General features: G+C 35.3%; 1 protein-coding gene across 20 annotated transcripts in view; it reads right to left on the reverse strand.

Moving 5' to 3' along the window:
• Positions 1–2,441: 2,441 nt before the first annotated feature.
• Positions 2,442–21,964, reverse strand: part of trol (terribly reduced optic lobes) — a 328,483-nt gene continuing 308,960 nt past the window's right edge. For 18 of the 20 annotated variants that reach the window (XM_089241641.1, XM_089241648.1, XM_089241634.1 and 15 more), the window contains 15 exons: positions 21,200–21,472; positions 19,507–19,770; positions 18,671–18,784; positions 16,714–16,893; positions 16,155–16,304; positions 15,714–16,022; positions 15,033–15,251; positions 14,667–14,914; positions 14,008–14,185; positions 12,004–12,138; positions 11,669–11,894; positions 9,391–9,474; positions 5,627–5,730; positions 4,409–4,556; positions 2,442–4,314 (listed from right to left, as the gene is read on the reverse strand). In XM_089241641.1, the coding sequence (XP_089097767.1) occupies positions 4,254–4,314; positions 4,409–4,556; positions 5,627–5,730; positions 9,391–9,474; positions 11,669–11,894; positions 12,004–12,138; positions 14,008–14,185; positions 14,667–14,914; positions 15,033–15,251; positions 15,714–16,022; positions 16,155–16,304; positions 16,714–16,893; positions 18,671–18,784; positions 19,507–19,770; positions 21,200–21,472 (2,693 nt within the window). In that variant the 3' untranslated portion in view covers positions 2,442–4,253. The remainder of the gene's footprint in view (positions 4,315–4,408; positions 4,557–5,626; positions 5,731–9,390; positions 9,475–11,668; positions 11,895–12,003; positions 12,139–14,007; positions 14,186–14,666; positions 14,915–15,032; positions 15,252–15,713; positions 16,023–16,154; positions 16,305–16,713; positions 16,894–18,670; positions 18,785–19,506; positions 19,771–21,199; positions 21,473–21,964) is intronic. The other 2 variants (XM_089241633.1, XM_089241649.1) reach the window with 2 other exon arrangements.

The following is a 21,964-nucleotide window of genomic DNA, read 5'->3' on the forward strand; positions in this document are numbered from 1 at the left end:
ACCCATCCCCCGGGAAAACTTGGATATCTCTCTGAGATGGGAAGCGGGGTGTGTCCGGTCCTTCAATGTACAAATCCAGTTCATGCTGATGGTAATACTCCATCCGCATCAAAAGTCTGCAAAGCCGACCTTCTATTCCGGAAAATTTTCCGGACCAACGAAGGAATACGGAAACAGACAACTCCGGAAGATGTAGACAGGATGAAAAAAATCCTCATCCCAATATTCGACAACCACTTCATATCGCAGCAGCAAAAGCATCTGCGAGAAAGTAAAGAACAAGCTGAAGCCCAAATACAGGGCAGAAGACATACCAGTAGCTGACGCCGCTACACCGATCCACTTGGCCAAGAAAGGGAATACAGCCTAACCCCCCCAAAAGAAATCCCGGATACCCAGAAACAAATTCCAGGAACAGCCTGATCCACAGTGCAAGCATCATCAACATCACAAATGATGAGTAAAAACCACGTAAATAGCCAGAGCTCTCCTCCCACTTCTCCGGAGAAATCCCAAAACGGGAACAGTCGTCGAAGATTTCGCCGTTCAAACGTGACCGCTATTAGCGTATAATGAAAGAAATTCCGGAAGTGATGTATTCCATGGAGGAAAGTGTGTGTATTGTGTTGGGGAGTACCACCGATTAAATCACAGCCCTACCGCCACAAGGAGAAGTTTTCAAACGCGATTTCAAGTCGCAAAAGGCCCAGATGGAAGAACAATTCGTGAGCTATTCAAAAAATTGCAACAGATAGGCAACGTGACCGATGCGTTAGTCGGAAATGTGTTCCCCGGCAATCGTATGGGACTCAGGAGTGCCTACGGCTCCCCTCTCGCAGCGGGGTCGATTCTAGGGTTCACCCGCTGCTAAGGTATCCTGGTCCCGCGGCGCTCGGCTTGGGTAACCGAAGCGCCGAAGGCGGACCGAAGTGACGGGTTGCGTGGCATCCCCACCGAACTAGCCCGGGGTTCCTAGGAGCCCCGGAGAGAATGAAACACGGACCGTTCTGGCGGACGATTTTGGTTGAAGGTGATCGGAACGAGAAGACCGGAGGGAGATGTGCCGAACACGATGCGGCCATCGCGCGCCGCTCGGGGGAGGTCTCGACCTCGGATCGGATTTTTCCGAGTACCGATACCTGGTTGATCCTGCCAGTAGTCATATGCTTGTCTCAAAGATTAAGCCAGGGGCGTAGCCAGAAATTTCGTTCGGGGGACGACGACCAAAGTGACAGAACAATAGATTTGGCCATCTTTTTCCCTTTTTTCGGTCATTTTCTCACATTTCGGGGGGGGGGGGGGGGACCAGACCCCCCCCCCTGGCTACGCCCTTGGATTAAGCCATGCATGTCTAAGTCGGAAATGTGGGTCCCACCCACTCCGTCGTTACAATATCCCTCCAATTCCATTCTTGCAAACAGCAACGTTTTATCATCTCCCTTATTTAGTTTTTGATAAATTTTTAGTTGAAAATTTTGACACTCCCCTACCTATGACTTATACAGTCAGTCCCTCGTATTCGCGGGGGTTACGTTCCGGGGATGGCCGCGAATGCGGGAAATCCACAAATAACCGAAACCATGTGGTTTTTTTTAAATCTCGTTTATTGAACATCATGAGGAGAGTAGGGTAACACAGAGGTATAAGGAAATGTAAAAGAGGGTGCAGCGATTGTTAGCGATGTTTTCCTGAAGAACATTGCGATTTCTGTTTGCCGTTTCATCTTCATATCAAGTATGTTATAGTATCTTGACAAGATTTCTGCTAACAATTTTTCTACATGTAAAGAACATATCATCGAGGAATCTATATCATAAAAATAATTGCTGATTTGAACTTGCGAAGTCCTTTCACTATGTTACTTGTGGTGAACTTGCCTTCTAATTCTTTATCAAGATCTTCTTCATTTGGTACCTCTTCAGTTTCAGGAGCAGTCAACTGTATTAATTCCTCCTCGGTCAATGCCTCTGGATTACTATTAATTAGCAGTTCGACTTCATCTATATCCATATCCTTGAACCCTTTTCTCCACCCACCTGTTTCGCTAATGTGACAATGTCTTTTATAATCTCTTCAGTTGGCTCTGTGGAAATGGTTGTGTCCTGGAGAGCACATTGTGGGCAAAGGTTAATCCAACCCGAGTTAACCGTTTCTCTCTTACTTCCACACCTTCAAGACATTTTCTGCACTTGAATCTTCTTCTGTAAAATCATTAGGGCCGTTTAAGTATTACAAGTTTGAGCAAACCTTATTTGATCAAAAGATTGTCTATTTCAGGTGACCAACTCAGAAATAAACAATGTTAAAAATTTGAACAAATTTAAAACAATGAAATAAATTAGTTTAGTTTGGAAATAGATAAATTCATTGTTGGACATTTGAATTAATAAATTCATTTAAAATACAATTAAATGAAAATAACAAACAATAAGACTTCAGACTGAAAAATTTCCAACCCCTTTATTTAAATTGGCACGAAAACTGGTAAATTTCCAGTAACAAATGAAAGATTGACAAAAAACGAAAAAAAAATTCCGATTTTTTTTTTTCAACAGCTGATCAAATCACTCAAGAGTTTTGCGCATGAAAAAAAATCTTCAAATGCATGGCAAAATCTTGAGCAGCATGAGCAAATTAATTCAATGTGATAGTCAAAACAAATATGATGGCACATTAAATATTGATATACTATTTCATGAAATGAAACTTCAATTTTGATCAACAAATGACTGAACGAAAAAAAAAAAACACTGAGTGAAATGAAAAACGATGCGATTATGGCAGTGTCTGGATGAGACAAAAATTATGGCAGTAAAAAAGGAATTCTCGTACAATTAAACAAAATAATAATTATGCCTTGCCCGTTGAAAAATAACATTTTTCTTTTATCATGTGCCATAACAATCATATTTTATTCATTATATGTGCTTAAACATCAACAATTTTTTTTATCCATTTAAACATTTGTTATTAAGCCAGTAAAATACTGCAGTTAATACTGAAATGCGGCAAGTAAAAAAATGTGTTCATCCATATAAATGAGGAAAATTAACAAATAAGTCTCTGTAACATCACAGATTACACAAACATGAATACAACACAACTCTTCGAGACAAACGTAACTATGAAGAAAAAATAAAACAAGTTTCGTAACAAACTAAGCAAGCTTGGTGTCAAGTAATGTGTATGTGTGCGAGCGAAATTTTCATGCAGTAGCCACTAGTAACTCTTACGAGTATTTCACACAATAAATAACAAAGTAATCAAACAAACTCCCTTGACTTTGCTCAAAATAAAATGATATAGTTTTATTTGACGTTGTGGACCATTTTAGAACTTCCAGAAAACCCGCTTTGATCACAGATTATTGTATGACAACTGTCTGTTCAAAGAGTTTAGGCTCTTGCTTATATTTCCCCAAAATGATTTTGATTTAGAGAATTTTATGATTGTGAAAACATTCACAAGCATTAGTGAAAGATGTAAAATGGGCAAAGCAGAAATTGTGAAGTGGTTCATCATTTGCAATAACCAAAAAAGTCACTGAACATAAGTGTGAGGACGACATACGAAGCTTTATTCAGAGTGTCTAAAATTTTTTCTTAAACAAGGAGAAAATTAGATGAACATAGGTATAATGTCTATTTCGCTATTCACATGCATTGTGAGCTTTTACAAATGCAAGACTTATTGCTTAACCCAGGGAAATAGCTCTTGAAAAGGGGAAAAATTGTATTATTTCATAATTGATTAAGTTTGAACAGATTCGATGATATTGGATTCTTTGGATCACGTAAATTCAATTAATTCATTATGGATTCCAAGTCTCTCTCACTTGTACAGCACTGATTAGCAATTCGCTTCTTCAAATAAAATTTGCCTACTGTTTTTGAAACGGTAATGACTTAGATCAAAAAACTGATGCATAAAAAAAACTTTCTCTAAAATAAATATTTTTACATGGCACTTGGTGGCTACTGCAGAAAATATCAAATAGAGCTGACGTTAAAAAAATATAATAATTAAAATAACGACAAAACAACCGCGTCACAGAAAGCAAATCGCAGGAAAAATGTCTTTGCAAACCTTTACAGAAAATTAGACACATGGAAGACACTATCAACTACAGCTTTTCTCTATGTAGCAAAATGTGTTTTTCTTCTTTTTCTGATGTCCATATTTTACATGAAAATGCTCGAGACAAATGTCTTTTATGACAGATAGGAAAGAAATGGCAAGGATTTTGGAATTTCTCACTTCTGCACAAAGTTACCGTCCAGTTCCTCTAAAAAGTTTTCTCCGCTTGCCTCATCACTGTAATAGGAAAAGTATTTTGAGTGACCATGTGACCACTGAAAGATATAAAATTGAATCAGCATAAAAAAATGACTATGAAATATTTGCTTACTCTTCGCATGCTTCAGCATTTGCACCAGATTTAGCACTTGTGAAAAAGTTGATTGGTCCTGAATCTTGTATCTGTAGGTCCCATAAACAACCAGCAAAACCCCTTGGAAACTTCCCGGCAGTCATCAGCTGATGATTGGGAACCCCACCTGCAAAAATGTAAATAAATACAAGGTAAATTGGGTTGATAATCAAAATAGTCACTATTTTTTGTTGATACATCTGTGAATTCAAATACAGTGCATGGCGCTTAATGGTATTAAATTAGGACTCTGTTTCTGATAACAATACCTGATTAATAACTATATCCAAAAAAAGAATCCTGATTGTAAGTACAATGAGCAATATCCCATTTAGTGGAACGGAATGTATGGGGGAGAACTGGACAATTTCATTTTCCTTTCCCACATAGGTTTCACAATTTTAAATGGTACATTTTATTCTTGAACTGTTCTAAAATAGAATCTTCCCCCTTTTACGCTAAAATCCTTTCTTTTTTAATTCAGAAATTGTGAGAAAATAGAATAGAACTGTCAAATGTACATTACGAATTATGATACTTTTAGAATGTATGGTAAACTCTATAGATTCCCTTGTATCTTCCAGTTGAGGAACTACGAAAGTGGTCAGTTGAAAGAAACTGACTATGAACTGAAGAAAGGGACTCCTTAGACATGCCTTCACTCTAAGAAAAAAATTGCAAAAGAAGTGCTACTTTCATAAGTGGGCAAAGAAATGCTAGATGGATTTTATGGCACATATTACAGCAAAATAAGAACACAATGAGCTGAGTATGGAAATTTTTTTGTTATTAATGGAACCTTCTCACCTCTACAAATGGTCTTGCAGATTGGTAATGATAACTTATAGGGGGAAAATGAGTCCGGTTCAACCTTTTTTTTTGCTTGCATACTTTGAAACAAAATTTCCACAGAAAAAAAAGAATAAATCGAAGTCCTGATAACTATAAATGCATTTTTTCCCCTATGGTTTGCTATTGGTCTGTTCCATACATTGCGAAAGTGATAACAATATTATTCATGATTCAAATAAGCACCATCATTACGAGTTACATTACAATTTTATTTTTAAGCAACTAATTCTTCTCTTTCAGGTATCAACAATACAATTACACTTTGAAGTATCAAATAAATTAGATATGCCCAAAGGCCTGTTTTTTCTAGATAAATATATGGAAATGTTTCAGAAGATTTCTTACCAATAAATATATCACCATCAGTGTTCAGCATCTGCAAGATGCCCTGAGATTCACCGAATTGCTGATGGAAGTTATCAAGATCGAGGCTTCCATGTCTTCCAGTCCTGTTTCAAACCAACAAAATAGCAGAATATTAAAATCATTGCAGCGACTGTATAGCAAGGACCCCGGGTTCAAACCCCACCATCGCCACAGTGAGTGACTTTCTCTGAGTTTCTGTTAGATGTCTCATTAACCCTTTATTTACTGATGGGAGTCCAGTCAGTTTTCTGATGGTACCGTATTAATTTAAACGCTTCGAGACCCATTGGGACTCTGAAGGCCACTTATACACTATCTACCAATAAGTATTTGGACACCTGTGATAGAAAAGAAAAACTAACTTTATTCAAAAGTTAGCCTCCAAGTTAGTAGGGAGCCTCCACGAGAGGCAATTACAGCGTGAACCCTCCGGGGCATACTTTCCACAAGTCCTTGTGTGACGGCTAGTGGTATTTTCTTCCACTCGGCTTGGAGAAGACATGTCAGTTTCTTCACCGATTTTGGACGGGTAGGGCACCCCTAATTCGGGGATCCAACTCGTCCCAGAGGTTCTCGATAGGGTTCAGGTCTGGGCTCTGGGTAGGCCAGTCCATTCGATGAACCCCATTGGCACCATACCAAGCCTTGGTTAACCTCGCAGTATGACAGCTGGCATTGTCGTCCTGGAAGTAACAGGGGTCCACCCCGTAAAACTGCCACAACGTAGGAAGCACATTGTCATCCAAAATAGTGCAGTAGGCATCGGCGTTGAGCTTACCATGAATGGGGACTAAGGGTCCCAGTCCATACCAGGAGAAACACCCACAGACCATAATTCCATCTCCGCCGAACTTGACTGTAGGCACAATGCATTCTGGCAGGAGACGTTCTCCAGGCAGACGCCAGACCCAGACCCTGCCATCTGAACGGTAGAGGGTGAACCTTGATTCGTCGCTCCAAAGAACCCGTTTCCTCTGATCTACGGTCCAATTTCTATGTGCTTTGCACCACATTAACCGAGCAATGCGGTTGGACTTTGTGATCAAAGGCTTATGGGCAGCAGCACGACCATGAAAACCAATCAGATGTGCTTTCGTACGGATGGTATTCATTGAAACAATACTCCCGGATGCCTGTTGAAACTCCTCGCGGATGAGGGCCATCGGTTGGGTGCGGTTCTTCTGAATTTCTCTGGACAGCACCCGTCGGTCTCTATCTCCCAGTTTCGTTGGTCTGCCGACTCAGGGCAAATTCCGACAATCACAGCTCACCTTCCACTTCTTAATCACATAGGCCACTGTCGATTTTGGATACTTCAGCTTTTAGATATATCCCTTAAGGATCGGTCATTTTTGTGATACCCGATAATTATACCTTTCTCGAAATCAGAGAGCTCTGAACTGCGCGGCATCTTGCATGCGACTAATGCCGATGTTGTTTCCTAAACGATATATACCGGCGGAGGGTGTGACGTATTTCAGGACCGCAGATATCGTCATTTGCATAGGTGTCCAAATACTTATTGGTAGATAGTGTATAAAGTTTGTTTTTCAATTGCTGGATGGCAGAACAAGCTTATTTCTCTTTGGTAGCTTGATAGAGACAAGTATGTAAGATGACGTAAGGCCAAGATGGATGCCTAGAAGATTGAAAATTGTCCATGTGTTTGCATATATAAAGTACTTATTTGTTTTGCATTTTGGTAAGTTATGATTTTTAGTTATTATTAATTATATATAATGTAAAATTTGATATGTTATGAACTTTATGAGCCCATATTATAAAAAAATATACTATTTCATGGTTGGGACTTTCCAGTGTGTGGAAATATGTTTTGAGGTTAGATAATGTATTCGAAGATGATGTCACCCTCTGCTATCCAGACAAAGGTTTTTAACAGCTGGCTGATGCAAAGATATATTTTGGAAAGAGAGAAAACTCAACTGCCCCTGTGGGGAATTGAACCTACATCCTTTCACTTTCTGGGTGAATGCCCTAGACCTCTAGACTACAGAGGCAACGAATATCTCAATCTTTCCTTGGAGCTGTTCAGTGCACATGAGCTACAAGGAAAGATTGAGATGTTCGTTGCCTCTGTAGTCTAGTGCGTTCACCTGGAAAGTGAAAGGACGTATGTTTGATTCCCCACAGGAGCAGTTGAATTTTCTCTTTCCAAAATATATCTTCACATCAGCCAGCTGTTAAAAACCTTTGCATAGGTAATGTGTGCAGTCTGTATTTTGATATACTATGGTGTTATTTATATTTTTACTTTGCAATAAATTTATTTATCGATAAATTTATTGCAAAGTATAATGTTTCGAATGTATAATGTTTCTGAGTGCAATATTAGGCTTCATTGAAAATTTTAAGAATTGAGGTTAGCTTTATATTTACAGATATATATATTTATTCGTATAATATGTGTGTTGAATTTCATGGAAGGAAATCTGCATCTGTGCCTATAGACATCCTTTTCCAGAACACTGGGTGCCACTGGCCAACATTTGTCACATCATGAAGATGTGAAATGTGTGCTTCTAGGAAAGTTGAGTCAAAACTGCATTCAAAGTGTTCAGAATATAACATATCCCTGTGTGTAAATGAGAAAAAATATTGGTTTTTTTTGAATGCCATAAGAAATAGTATAGTGATAAAAGTGATCCACTTTCTGAATATAAGATATTGTAATAAATAAATAAATATTGACTATATTTTTCCCCTATTTTATATTTTTTTATATTATGTACAGAATTATTTCCTACAATTTTTTGTTTAACTTTTTGAATCTTTCAAATTACCATTAAAATTTCAAACATTACCAAATAATATATTATTACAAAAATAATGCTTCCGTAAAGTCCTGTCGGGACTTCGAAGTTCCAAATAATTTTGCATGTAATTAATAACCTTGGTGATGACTTATAATGAAAATTCTGCTATAGGGTATTCACTTGCACCATAAACTTTTACTTCTACAAATTTACTAAAATTATTTTTAAACGACAATTTGCTTTGCGTTTAAACAATTCTAGTTTCTCAAATAGATTGAACAAATATATACTCGCTACCAAAACTCTTCGAAAGAAGCATTCCCTCTTCTAAGAAGCTTCACAAAACTCTTCTAAAGAAGCATTTTACTTACCTCATCCCAAAATTTTGCATCTCTTTACCACCTGATATATTTATTACTACTAATTTATTACCTTTCAAAAGACACATGAAGCAATATATTTTTTAAATCAGTGACATTGAAAGTTTTTTTTTGAACTGTCATATGCTCCTTACTCAATTAAATTCTGAATATATCCAATCTTATGTATTGCAACATTATATTGATTTTTATTTGTACTCATCTGAGAAAACCCCATGCAATGTATATTTCATATAGCTGCACTACTTGCTATTGTCAAACATACTACAAATCATGCAAAAGTTTGTTGATATTTGATTTTTTCCCTCATATTAACCAAAAAAAAAAAAAAAATCAGGGGAGAAAAGGGAAATTAATTTTTAAATCCCCCTTGAGTTTTTATTTTATTTGTTTTTTTCATTTTAGTCTCTGTTGATATTATTCACTAATAAGTAAGTATTCATTATAAACTTAAAATGCATCAACTAGTATGGTCTTTAGACCCATTGGCTGACTTTTTTTGTCTCATCTTGTATTTTATGTAACAAAATGAAACAAAGTGAAATTAAATTGAATTTTTTTTTAAAAGTACATCAAGATAACATCTCACCTTTTCAAAGTTATAGAATGATCTTTCCCATCGTTGACTGGAATTGGTGATCTTATCAATGCAGGCCCACTGCCAAGTTCGTAGCTAAAAGATAAATTACAAGCATCAATAATGTAGTCACACAATGATTCAGAATTGAATTTTGCATCAGACAATCTAAAACTTGAATATCACTGAGGGAAAAATTACATAACTAAAAATCTAGCCAATAAAACCAATTGCCTCTTATCATAAAATTTGAAAGAATGATTCAGATATTTATTATGTCAGACATTCTTAAATGTATAATAATAAGGTTCATACCTTTGGACTGTTATGTCGTGTTCCAGGCTTCTTTTTATGAGACAGACGTTTTGTCCACTAGAGTGGTTCTGAAGACAAAACGTTTTGTCTTCTTGCTTGTCAAAAACTGCACTGAAGATGTCTATTTTTTTTTTTCAAACCGAGCACAACTCAGGTCAATTGCCATAGGCAATTTACTACCTAGTGAGTTGTGCCGGAAGTGTAAGTGCGTGTACCTAACAATCTGAGTGTGCATATAGTGTTGTGTATGATTTCTCAGTGCTGCCATCTATATCTCAGAAGTGAAGTGAGTGATGTGTAGTAACTGAATATTTGTATTGTTTGTAGGACTGTTGCTCTCTGTGACGAGACTTTTTAACGGGGAGATCGGCTCGCATTTGCGCCTCGAAAGTGGGAACCACAGGAAACCAACTTCAGCCGACCACCACTGTGGTGACGGTGGGGCTCGAACCCGGGTCCCCGCGATGCGAGTCCGTCACTATGACCACTCGACCACCACAGCGGCTGAAGATGTCCACTACAGTAGTGGATGAAACGTCTGCTTCAAAGAAGCCTGGAACATGGCATAATAGCCCGAAAGATATTAACTTTATTATCACCTCTGGCCGTGAAAATCTGCCTTCTCTATTCTTAAATGCATTTTGAAAGTATAATTATGCATTATGAACAATTTTGCATTTTCCATAGTCTCAGTCATAATAACTTGTAAGGTTGTTCACATTTTTTTTTTAATCTCTCAATTCATATTGGATGTTTGACAACACACTAAACTCCTTGGTTTGTGAGTAACTGGCTTGAGAAAATTTTAAAAGACACACAAAAATTAAAAACAAATTTTGACTAGATGAACGAGTGATGTCTTTTAATATAATGGATACATAAACCAAAAAAGCCTTCTAAACGTGGATAAATCTAGCTCTTGCGAGCTCCATATATACATTTTGTCTGCAGAGCATCACATGAGCGTAAATGAGCCAACTGTTCTTCTCAATGTCTTCCTCCATTGAAATGAGTTTCAGGGTACACAGAACCCAAACTTATTACAGGTGGCACCTAGTTGTAACAACCCCACGTTACGACCACCGGTAGGATAAATCCCAAATGTTTTCATAGAACGACTATCACATGTTTCACTTTCGATATAACAATCCTCCCAAATATAACGTCAGTTTTTGATGGAACAAAGGGGGTCATTATATTGCCACGAATTTGGGGCCCTTTTCATTATTATTTAGTAATAGCCAATTTAAAAAAATTATATGTATATGGAAATCAATGGATTCCTTCAATTATAGAGGAGCCCTTGTTTGACTCAGAGACCTATTCCTAGGCCTACTCATCAAAACACTGCTGACTGAGGAAAGTGGCATCCCTAGCACAACACCATGAATGGCTACAATCCTTTTTTGTGAGAAATCAAAATGAGACCCCAGCTTCTTTATCATTAAAAAAAAAAAATACTTGAGCCTATAAAGTAAAATATATAAACTGCAAGAATATAAAACAAATTAATCCGAATTTTATCTTTCAAAAGAATCATATCTGGTGTGAGGGACAAAGAATATTTGTTTTTGAACAAATCATTTGAGTTTCTGATATTTCTTATGGGGAAGTTCACATCGATTTACAAATGCTTTGGGTTATGAGACTTGTTTTGGAACAAATTATGCTCATGAGTAAAGGCACACAATTATCCTCATTCTATTTCACTGGCTCTCTCTCCCTATTTTCCCCCATATAAATAATTATTTCATAAGTATGAAAGCTAAACCAATTCGTATAATTATAATTGGAAATGGCCTTACAAAAATTATGCAAATTTCGGTTCAACATAAGTTCAAGACACATTCAGAACTAAATTCTAAACTTACAAAAATTTTCTGGTGGTAAAAGCATGTAAAAATAACTACTTTTTATAAAAGATTTGCACCGGGATGCATAGTGAGTAATGAAATAATACATGAATTATAATAACCTGAATTCAAGATAACCATTAGCAATAGCTACTGCTAAGTAATCTTGGCCCTTGCCATCGCTCTCTGGTTTCTGCCCATGGAACAAAATAAGTCCTTGGTCTTCAGTTGTATAGAAATGGAAGCTTATCTCTTCATCCACTGTAGTTGAAGTATGTGGAAGCAGCTCCCTATCTAGCGACAAGTAGCCGTCTCCTTGAAGCGACACCTTTTCATCAAACATTGTAACTGAAAATTGAAAAAAAAAAGAAAAATAAAGGGATTTTCTCAAATGGATACATTAAATATACATATTTTTTTTCAATTTATGCATGTAAAATAAGAGTTTGTTACGTACTCTCTTCACAATTGGTACCCATGTATCCCATTGGACAATTGCAAGTATAAGAACTTCCTTTGCCAACACAAGTGCCGCCATTTTTGCAAGGGTAGATTATATCACACAAATCTTCCTCTATTTCACACAGAGACCCTTGAAAAAAAAAAAGAATATAATTATTTAATGAAATACATTTAATATTCTGTTTCATAACTAAGCCAACACTTGAATCAGTTTCATTCTTGGCTCCTAGCGATATGACGCCTGCATGACCATCTGAAAACTTGATTGCTAGGGGTAGAAACGGGGGAAAAAATATCTACAGTTCCTATCCATCCATTTTTAAAAATCCCTTAAACGATGACACAGACAGTTGTTTGTGTCTTTTGTGAAAAGGGATAAAAACTTAATACAGATTTCTCAAATGTGAAAAAAAAATTGGTCATTCATTCATACTGCGGCCATTTGAACCCTTTAATTGCCAAGCACTGAAATATCTAGGAGAAGATTTTTGAGGGGTTATATCATAGCCCCAAAGCAGAATGTGCCAAAATCTGCGACGTACGTCGCAGAACAATTTGGAAGAATTTTAAGAAAATGTGCAAAAATGCACTATTACATGTATGGGGATTTTTACCGCAGAACATTTCGTCAGCTGATATCTCGTCGCAGAACAGTACTAAACATTCTGCTTTAGGGTATCATAGTTTCCCAAACTTTCTGCTCCATTGTCCCCTTCTCCAGAAATTTTTCTGTCATTGCCCCCCAACTCAAGCCTACCCATAGGATCTTATGTTATACCCCCGTAGCTTCTATTCCTCCTGGACAATACCATCATCCACCAGGGGGCGATATTACCAATTTTGGGGAACAATGGGTTATATTAATCAAATTAGGTACCATAAATGGCATCACATGAAAAAAAAAAATTTTTTTAATAATTAAAAAATATGGGATGATGCACTTTAGAAAGCACACTGCATTTATATAATTTACGTAGATTTGAATACCATAAAAATGTCATTTATTATTTGCTAACTTATTTTTAGATCATTGTTAAAGAATGCATAGCAATATGTCTCCTCCACACATGGTATTTCCCACAAAAATGCAAGGGTTAAAAATTGTTCTTCCTTGGATTGTCAAGAAATATAAGGCGTGTACCTTTGAGCCATTCTGCTAGTAATTATAGAAACTTCATAAAAACTCACAAATAGCAATCAAATGTTTAAGAGTTGCTTAGAAGCATCAGTTCCAAAAAAGTGAAATGAGCAAAAAATATAAAATGGGTTTACAAGAAAACCATGCTTTTTGAGAGCAACATTGTCAAATAAAAGATTAAGTATAAAAAGACAAATTATAACTTGGCTTATAGTTTTAAGCTGATTCCAAAGAACTACAAAGAAAATAGTCTCACACACAAAGATTTGAACTCATGTCAAACTAGAGTTTGATATATTTTCCAAGAGGTTCTTGAAATTGAAAAGAACATGTGAAGCTGTAGTCACTATAGTGTTTTGCTGAAAAACAAAGAAATTTGCATAAAAGTAGAAATTTAGCCATCATCTTATCTTATGCTCATAGACGTCTCGCATAAGAGGTGTTACATCTTTTTATTTTCTTTAAGTAATTTTGAAAAAAAAAAGAAGCTTCATTGAATATGACATCCAAGTATTACAGTCAAATCCCGTTTTAACGAATACTGTTACACTGAAAATCTCATTTTAATGAACACTTCTCTTATCCCGCAGATAAGTTTTCATAAAAGCAATGCAAAAATCTGGAATTCCTTTACAGCAAAATTTTGTTACAGCAAAGACATTTCTCTGGTCGCTTGGAGTTCGTTATAACAGGATTAGACTATATCTCAAATTCTACTTACAGAAGATAAACCTTCCACTTACTGATAAAAATTTTGAATAGCTATCACATATTCATAACAGATAACAAGTACCAAATTGCTACAAACATTTGTTTCATGCAGATGAAAAATGTAAGAGAGATGTGAAAAATCAAAATTACCGCTAAACCCTTCGCCACATTCACAGATAAATTTTCTGGATGCAGCTTGATCTTCAATGCACACCCCATCATTTAGACAAGGATTCTTCTCGCAAGGTGCCCGCCCTCCGCAATCATCAACATTAGAAGAATCGATCACAGAGTTCAGGAGATCAACTTTCACATCATTAACTTCGACCTGAAATATGATTACAATTTCTTTTTGGAAATGTTTGTAGAGTGATTTGTTTCAAATATTCTTTTTTCCACTTAAATTTTTCAAAATCATATGTATTAAATTCTAACTATTAACAATATCACCATAAACCCATGCAGTCCAACCTCATTAAGATGAAGTTGAAAAATCAAAAAATATTTTCTGCTAATTAAAATTCATTTTATCCAACAAAGAAATGATTTGATTATGAAAAAATTTTGTTTGTGTTGAGTTCCCACTGCATAAGTTTGTTAATGTTAGTCCTCTCAAAATAATAAAGACTGTCATGAAAAATATTACTTATGAATTGAATATGCTTTTTAAATGTTCAATAAACTTTTGCAGCTAAAATGTTAACCTCAAAATTAACACGTTACAAAGTACAGTGCACTAATGGACAATTTAATAATATAGTGAAAGCATAAAAGAGATTCAGATTCTGTTGATGCTAAGAAAAACTCACATGGGCAACACATCCGTCAAAGCCATGCTCTACATCAGCATATGGAGAAACATTCACTCTATGCTTATCCACAGAGCCTATGTAGAATGGGGTATTCAGATTGAGACCTCTGGTAACACCTGGAGACATTCCCTTTGCTGCAATTCCATCATTCACTATCAATGAGCCTTCTCTCATATCTCGTTCTGCAACAATGCTCAACCAATTATCAGCTTGGATAGGTTCCGGACTGCGAATTATAGCTGGACCTGTGACCGCATAACAATGAAACAAAAGACAAGCAGCATGAATATCACCACTGCCATACACCATGTATAATGCTATGATCAATAAAACATAAATAAAAATGCAAACACATTTACTCACCAGATCCCATATCATACCGGAATTCAACACTCTTATTTTTAATGGCAATAGAAGTGAAGTCACCGCTTCCATCTTCAGATTGTGCACAATAAGCAATGAGACAATCATCTGTTGTTCTTGGTTTAACCTTCATGTTTAGTTTCAATGTCCTTAAAGCTTTTGGTGTTGGATACGCGATGTAAGCATCATCCGAGAAAGCTGGCTCGACAATGACAATGTCTACAAAAACAAAAAAACATAAGAAATCAAACTTTGATATTACTTAAAGAGAGCTTTAATAATTGGGAGCTCTTGTTCAACTTAGGACTATGAGACTATGACATGTTAGCCTGCCTGTTCAGACACCACTGATCATTATTTAGACAAGGTCAAATAATGATCAAAAACATCTATTATTTGAAATTTTCATTGTAGTAATCAATTGCAAATTTCATACAATTTAATTTTACTGTGCCCATGAAAAATTAGAAAACAAAAACACTCAAGTAGCCTGTGTTACTTGTTGCGAATCAGTCATAATGGTCCATGCTCATTGAAAGGTTGAGCACTTCTAATTGATTGCGTGACAGGCTATTTGGTTACCACACAAAAAAAATTAGCCTTGTGATTCCTTTAGACTTAACTGTACTTGTGGGAGAATCTTAGTATTAATTTACATTGATAATGAAACACACTTTGTACCTTTCTCACAACGAAGTCCAGTTCTTCCAAGAGGACAGTAACAATCAAATCCTCCACTGGGGCGATTGATGCATTTACCTTCCCCACAAACACCAGGATAGCAAGCTTCACCAACCTTCTCGCAGTCTCTACCAGAGAATCCGGGTGGACAAATACACTTGTAGCCCACAAGGTTTAAAGATTCTTGGCAGACGCCACCATGAAGACATGGATTTGAACCGCAAGTATCACATGTGCCAATTCCATAAGTTTCTGCTTCCTTTAGAAGGTTATGAACAATGGTTCCAGTCTTGTAATGGCTAATGCAGCCTTTAAAAAAAGAAAATGTGAAGCCATTTTTAAAACAAAATGAATTGTTACAGAATACTATCCTATACACAAATAAAGAGAACGATTGGGAATAACTTCACAAATTTAAGAAATAAAAATTCTGAAACTCACCAACAAATCCTTTCACAGCTCCTACAGTTCGAGGAACACTATTGAAATCAGGAACTGACCCAATGTACATTGGTTCAACAAGATCGAGACCAAGGAACCTGCCTTGAGCAAAACCAGTCACATCTGGTTGGTCATCAACTTTAAGAATGCCTAGAAGTGATAACACAGTTAACAAACAAATTAAAATAATCTATGAGTCTAATTTAAAAAATTCAAATATTGAAGGTTTTAAAAGGAAAAGTATCATAACACATAACGAATGAAGGAAAATCATTCATCTCAATTATTTCCTCACATCATTTTGTACACACAAGAGCTAATTAGAATAAGAGCTACAATCTGATATAGATTAAAAATGATTAGACTTTGATGTCTAATACTGAGATCCCCACACAGACCTATCAAACAGAAAGATTGGTGTGGTAATCACTTGGTTGTGACGTGAACTGATTTTACGTTATCAGAATATAATTATTCAGACATGTATCTCAGCATAAAACTCATGTTTGCAAAAAATTAAATAGAGAAAATTATAAAAAAAATTACACGGTATCCTTACCAATTTTGCTATCTCTTGTTATTTTTACAACATGCCATTTTCCAATTTCTACAGGAGTAGCACTAGTAAGAACTGCTGGTCCAGATCCGAGTTCAAATCGGAAGTCAATATATCCATCAATCAATGATAAAGCCATGAAATCACCTTGATCACCCTTCTGGCCATTATACAACAAGAGACCTAAAGAAGGAAAAGCAAGATGTAATATATATAAATTTTATCGTTTAAGTTTATAAGTGTTTTTCTTGATATGAACAAGTCTTTTAAATAAGCTATCTCATATATATAAGTATCAGCTACATTGCAGAAAAGTTAATGTAATAAAGATACCTTAAGCTCTTACACCTGGAGAAATATGGCAGGGCCATAACTAGAGAGGGGCAATTTTAGGTGGGAACAGAGAACACCAGTTACAACATTATGGAATTTTAAAGTTGTGGGGGGGGGGGGGATGGCAAAATAATGTTTACCCTAGGTGGCTGAATCATGTTTGCCCTGGGTGACAAAAATCCTAGTTAAGGCTGAGTATGAGGTAAGTTTTTATTGCATCTACAGATGTATCTCATGAAGACCAAATCTTTTGCTGATGTTTATACAACTTCTGGTTTGGCTACTACCCTTACAGCACACTTTCATATTGGAATTGTTTTATGCTGTATCTCAAAAATTATATGACAAAAAAAAAAAAAATCTATGTTACTGGTGTTAATGTTTTTTGGTTTGGGTATTGGGTGTGAGGCAAAATTTAATAAAACCATTTTAATACTATATCCCAGAAAATATGAGATGCAGATAGAAGCCATTGGAAATGAACTTACGTACTCTGCATGATAAACAGGCCAGTAAACTGCAAAGGTAACAGAATAAGACAAATCCTGATTATAGTCCTCATACTAAAACAAACCAAGGCAACAGGATTCCATCCAGACGATCACCCTATATTTACTCTATCTAGATACTAGATAAACAGCAAACTTGTGTGCTACAACTGAAGATAACAGCTTCCTAGGAGCAAGTTGACTATTCTCCATGAGTGCTCTCTAACTATGCAGTGCCAGCATACATAGTTAGAGCAGCGGTTCTCAACCGGTGCTCCACAGTGCCCTTAGAGCTCCATGTGCACTTCCCGGGGGCTCCGCAGCCACTCGAAAATAAAGAGTAAATTTGAAAAAATAATTATAATTATTTTTAGATAATAAAAATAAATCAGTTAACTGATAAATTAATTTAAAAATATGCCTATGGGGCTCCGCCATGGAAATTATATACAAAAAAGGTTGAGAACCATTGAGTTAGAGAAATATTGATAAGAGAGGGCTGCTTCTGATCGTGAAGGACTGTTCGTATTCAAATTCAAGATTCCAATCTTATATTGACGATTATAATTAGATGCTTGTTTAGCATGAATATTCTGCAAAATCAGTTTATTGATCTAATTTATTTGTAGTGGTCTAATTGTTTGGGCTAGATGCTAATGAGTATCTGATTTAGAAACTGACATCATATGAACTTGTTCAGGCCACACATGATACCCGCACAAACACGCCACACTTTATGACATACACTAATTCATTAGAAATTCCCCAGAGGAATGTTTATGAGGTGCATGCACAGTGTAGTAATAGAGAGCCATACACAGACACCAATGGCTTCTATCTTAGAAAAATAACTCAATACTTCTATTTATGTGAATACATCTTCTATTTTTGCTACTGTACCAAATCAATAGTATTGCACTGTCAGGATATGTAAAAGATATATTCATATTCAAAATTGTGAACATGTCGATGACACAGCATCCGTCAAGTTTTGTTTTTTCCAAATTATATGAATTTTTCCACAGTAAATTATTCTTATATACCAGATAATATTCTAACAAAAATCAAATCACAAATAAAAATGTTTTCAAATATTATTGAGAAAAAAATGTTTATATTTATTGTAAACAGATTGATACCATTCATGCTTTCAGGCTTGAATGCAATTTCAACTTCAAAATTCAGGTAAGCATCTGACAGAGTGGGCATTTTCATGTATGATAAAGGTGATTGTGAGAAATAAGGAACAACACCTTTGAAAGAAAAAAAATAGAATTGTGACAAATACAAGAAAACATTCAAAAATACATATCAAGCAACTAATGCATTAAAAAAAAGGGATAAATAATGCTCCTGACATTGACTATATATTATTGAATCGGATATATTGATGGTATAATGATGTCCCGTTACTTTACTGGAATGCTGCTGTTGTGAGGGTTGAGGTTTGAACCCCATTGGCAGACCTTCAACACGACATTTACATAACATGAAAATTTAAGTATTTACCATCTTTGCTTCAAAATGTAAAAAACAGATGGACGGCAGCACCAGTAAGAACACAAAACAAGCACAACTCTGAAAACATAAATATATTAGGGCACGCATATGCAAACTAACTTGGTTAATTTAAATTGTACTAATTTTAAATTTTAATTCCAATAGTCTGAACTTAACTTTCTTTCTCACTTGAACTTAACTTTCTCAAAATTTCGGTTTTATGGAAATTTAATAGAAAATATTGCTTATGGTTTAAATTACAGAAGGCTGAAAATAGCCTATGAAAGTGACATTTTCTAATTCTATTCTTTTCATTCTTTGACAATATTTCTTCAAAACGTGCATAGTTATCATCAACAATTGGGAGGTTGATGAGAAAAATAATTTACAAACACAATGACAAAAAAATAAAATAATGTTGCTTTAAAATTAAACTGCTTAAAATTGGATTCAAACGTAGAAATATCTAGCTTACCAGTCACAACCAAGATTGTAGGGATGTCTATTACAGCAACAGGGTTTTTAGAAGTACAAATATAGGTTCCTGCATCTTCACCTTTGACATCAGGTATGGTAAGTTGCCCACCTACAACAGTAGCATCAGATGGCAATATGCCACCTTGTTTGTACCATGTGTAAGCAACTGGAGGATCAAGATTAGTCTGGCAGTCCATGACAACTGTTGATCCGAATGGTGCAGTCCTCCTTTCAACTTCATCGGGATGAATAGTTGGTGGAACTGCGAGTCAAAAGAGAACATAAAATTGGTTTATAAATGATTTTGCATGTTTACTCATAATCGGTTGCCAATAAAACATTTTTTTAGTTGGGATACTTGATTTCCCAAATAGTCGACCCTATTTAAATGGATAATGTGGATACTCCCACTTAAATGGATAATGTGGATACTCCCACTTAAATGGATAATGTGGATACTCCCACTTAAATGGATAATGTGGATACTCCCACTTAAATGGATAATGTGGATACTCCCACTTAAATGGATAATGTGGATACTCCCACTTAAATGGATATAAAATCGTGTGGAACCAAAATTTCTCTCATAGAGACAATGTTAAAAGTTCTCTGCTTTTATTAAAGTTATTATTTATTAAAGTTCCTTTTCTATTAAATTCGTAGCAGAGTACCAAAGTTTACCCCCTTCTTTTGACCATTTTCAATATTTTCTTGATATTTGTATAAAATTAACTTTGAATTCAAAGGTTAAAAAACCAAAGGTGGTCAGAAAGACAAAAAAAAAAATTAAATTATCAACATTTGGAGAACTATGTCCTAATGTTACTCTGGCAAATGTAGCATCTTTACATATTACGTAAAAAATTATGTAATTAACATACAGAAACAATTCAAACAGCAAATTATCTATAAAATTATGAATTAAATAATTACCTGCATTTTTATTTTCACTTAACGTATGATTTTGACTAATAAAAGTTTTTAAGAGGTTTGACGAAGTTATGATAATCTTTAACTAAAAGAAAACATGGTGGAAAACAATCAGAAGAATCATTCAGAATATATTTAAGCATCTCAGCACATTGTGATATTCTGATAACTGTTGTGAACAATTCTAGATCAAGAATGTAATGATAGCATGAAAACTCAACCTGCCATATAACTTCAAATATGAAAGTAATGCATGTCCTAACGTTACCATGGTTTATGATATAATGTGCTGGAATAATTGACCTACATTTAAGCAGGGTCGACTGTATATAAAATAACTTAAGATTTAAAAAATAGCTTTTTTCCTAAAAGAATTATACTTACAATAGATATGTCCATTTGAATGGAAAATAAGAGAGAAATATTTCATTATTAAAATTAAATGGAAGTGTCAGATATAAACATGAACACTTAGAAGAAAAATAATTTCTATGATAGTACATAAGCTATTAAGTGATAATTCAATAAGTTAGCATAAAAGTGATAACAATGCTCTATACTTTTTAAAATGTTCAATTTTTGGGAGAATTGAAGTTAAGGTGCACTATACAAAAGTGATGAGAATTTCTCACACAAACTGCACTTTTTGTGGTAAGTTAACTCCTTTGTTTTTAAGAATTTATTCTAAAATTTTACTGTCACCTCTATTTATGTTTTTGATATGCTTATAAAATTTTAAAGCCTGTTCAAAATATACAGACCTTGTATAGTCAGCACATAGTCGTCGCTAAATGTTCCAGCATAACTTTCAACACTGCATCTATATACACCACCATTTTCTGATGAAACTCCATTGATAACAAGAAGGCTGTTCCTGATCCTTACATTATCTGGTAATGGACCATCTTGTGCAACTTTAGACCATGAAATTCTTGCAGAGGCATCTCCAGATACTTTGCACCTCAAGTCCAAGACGTCACCCATGCTAACTATATCCTTGCTTGCCTCAATTTTAACTTCAAGTGTTGGTATAGCTAATCAAAGTTAAAACAAAATTATAGTCAGTAAATAGACAATATTTTTAAAATGACAACAGTCACAAAAATCTCATCAATTACATAAAATAATTTGTTCCTAGACTTATATTGCATATCAAAATGCAGTCGAACCTTAAGACAAATTTGAAGAAACACAAAGAATAATTATTACTAACTACTTATAGATTTGGTATCAACTGACAAAAAAGGAATTTCATTATGTCCAATCAATGTGAAGAATATGTGTTCTGTGTTAAGTTTGTCTTAACTAGGTTTGGTTATATGTTCTTAGTAAACAATGTTTATCAGTGTATGAATACACCACATATATTTTTGGTATAGCAAGACATATCAGACTAGGACCCTGAGTCTATAAGCCAACTCCAAACATTACACATTTCCTATGCGTACTCACAAGAATTTGAATCTGGAAATGTCGAAAAAAAATTTTATAGCTTTTTTTCCCTAAAAATGTACTGCAGACACCCT

Source organism: Pholcus phalangioides, unplaced genomic scaffold (assembly GCF_987345545.1).
Source record: "Pholcus phalangioides strain wild (caught in Gottingen) unplaced genomic scaffold, Ppha-v1.0 ptg000014l_1, whole genome shotgun sequence".
Classification (NCBI taxonomy): domain Eukaryota; kingdom Metazoa; phylum Arthropoda; class Arachnida; order Araneae; family Pholcidae; genus Pholcus; species Pholcus phalangioides.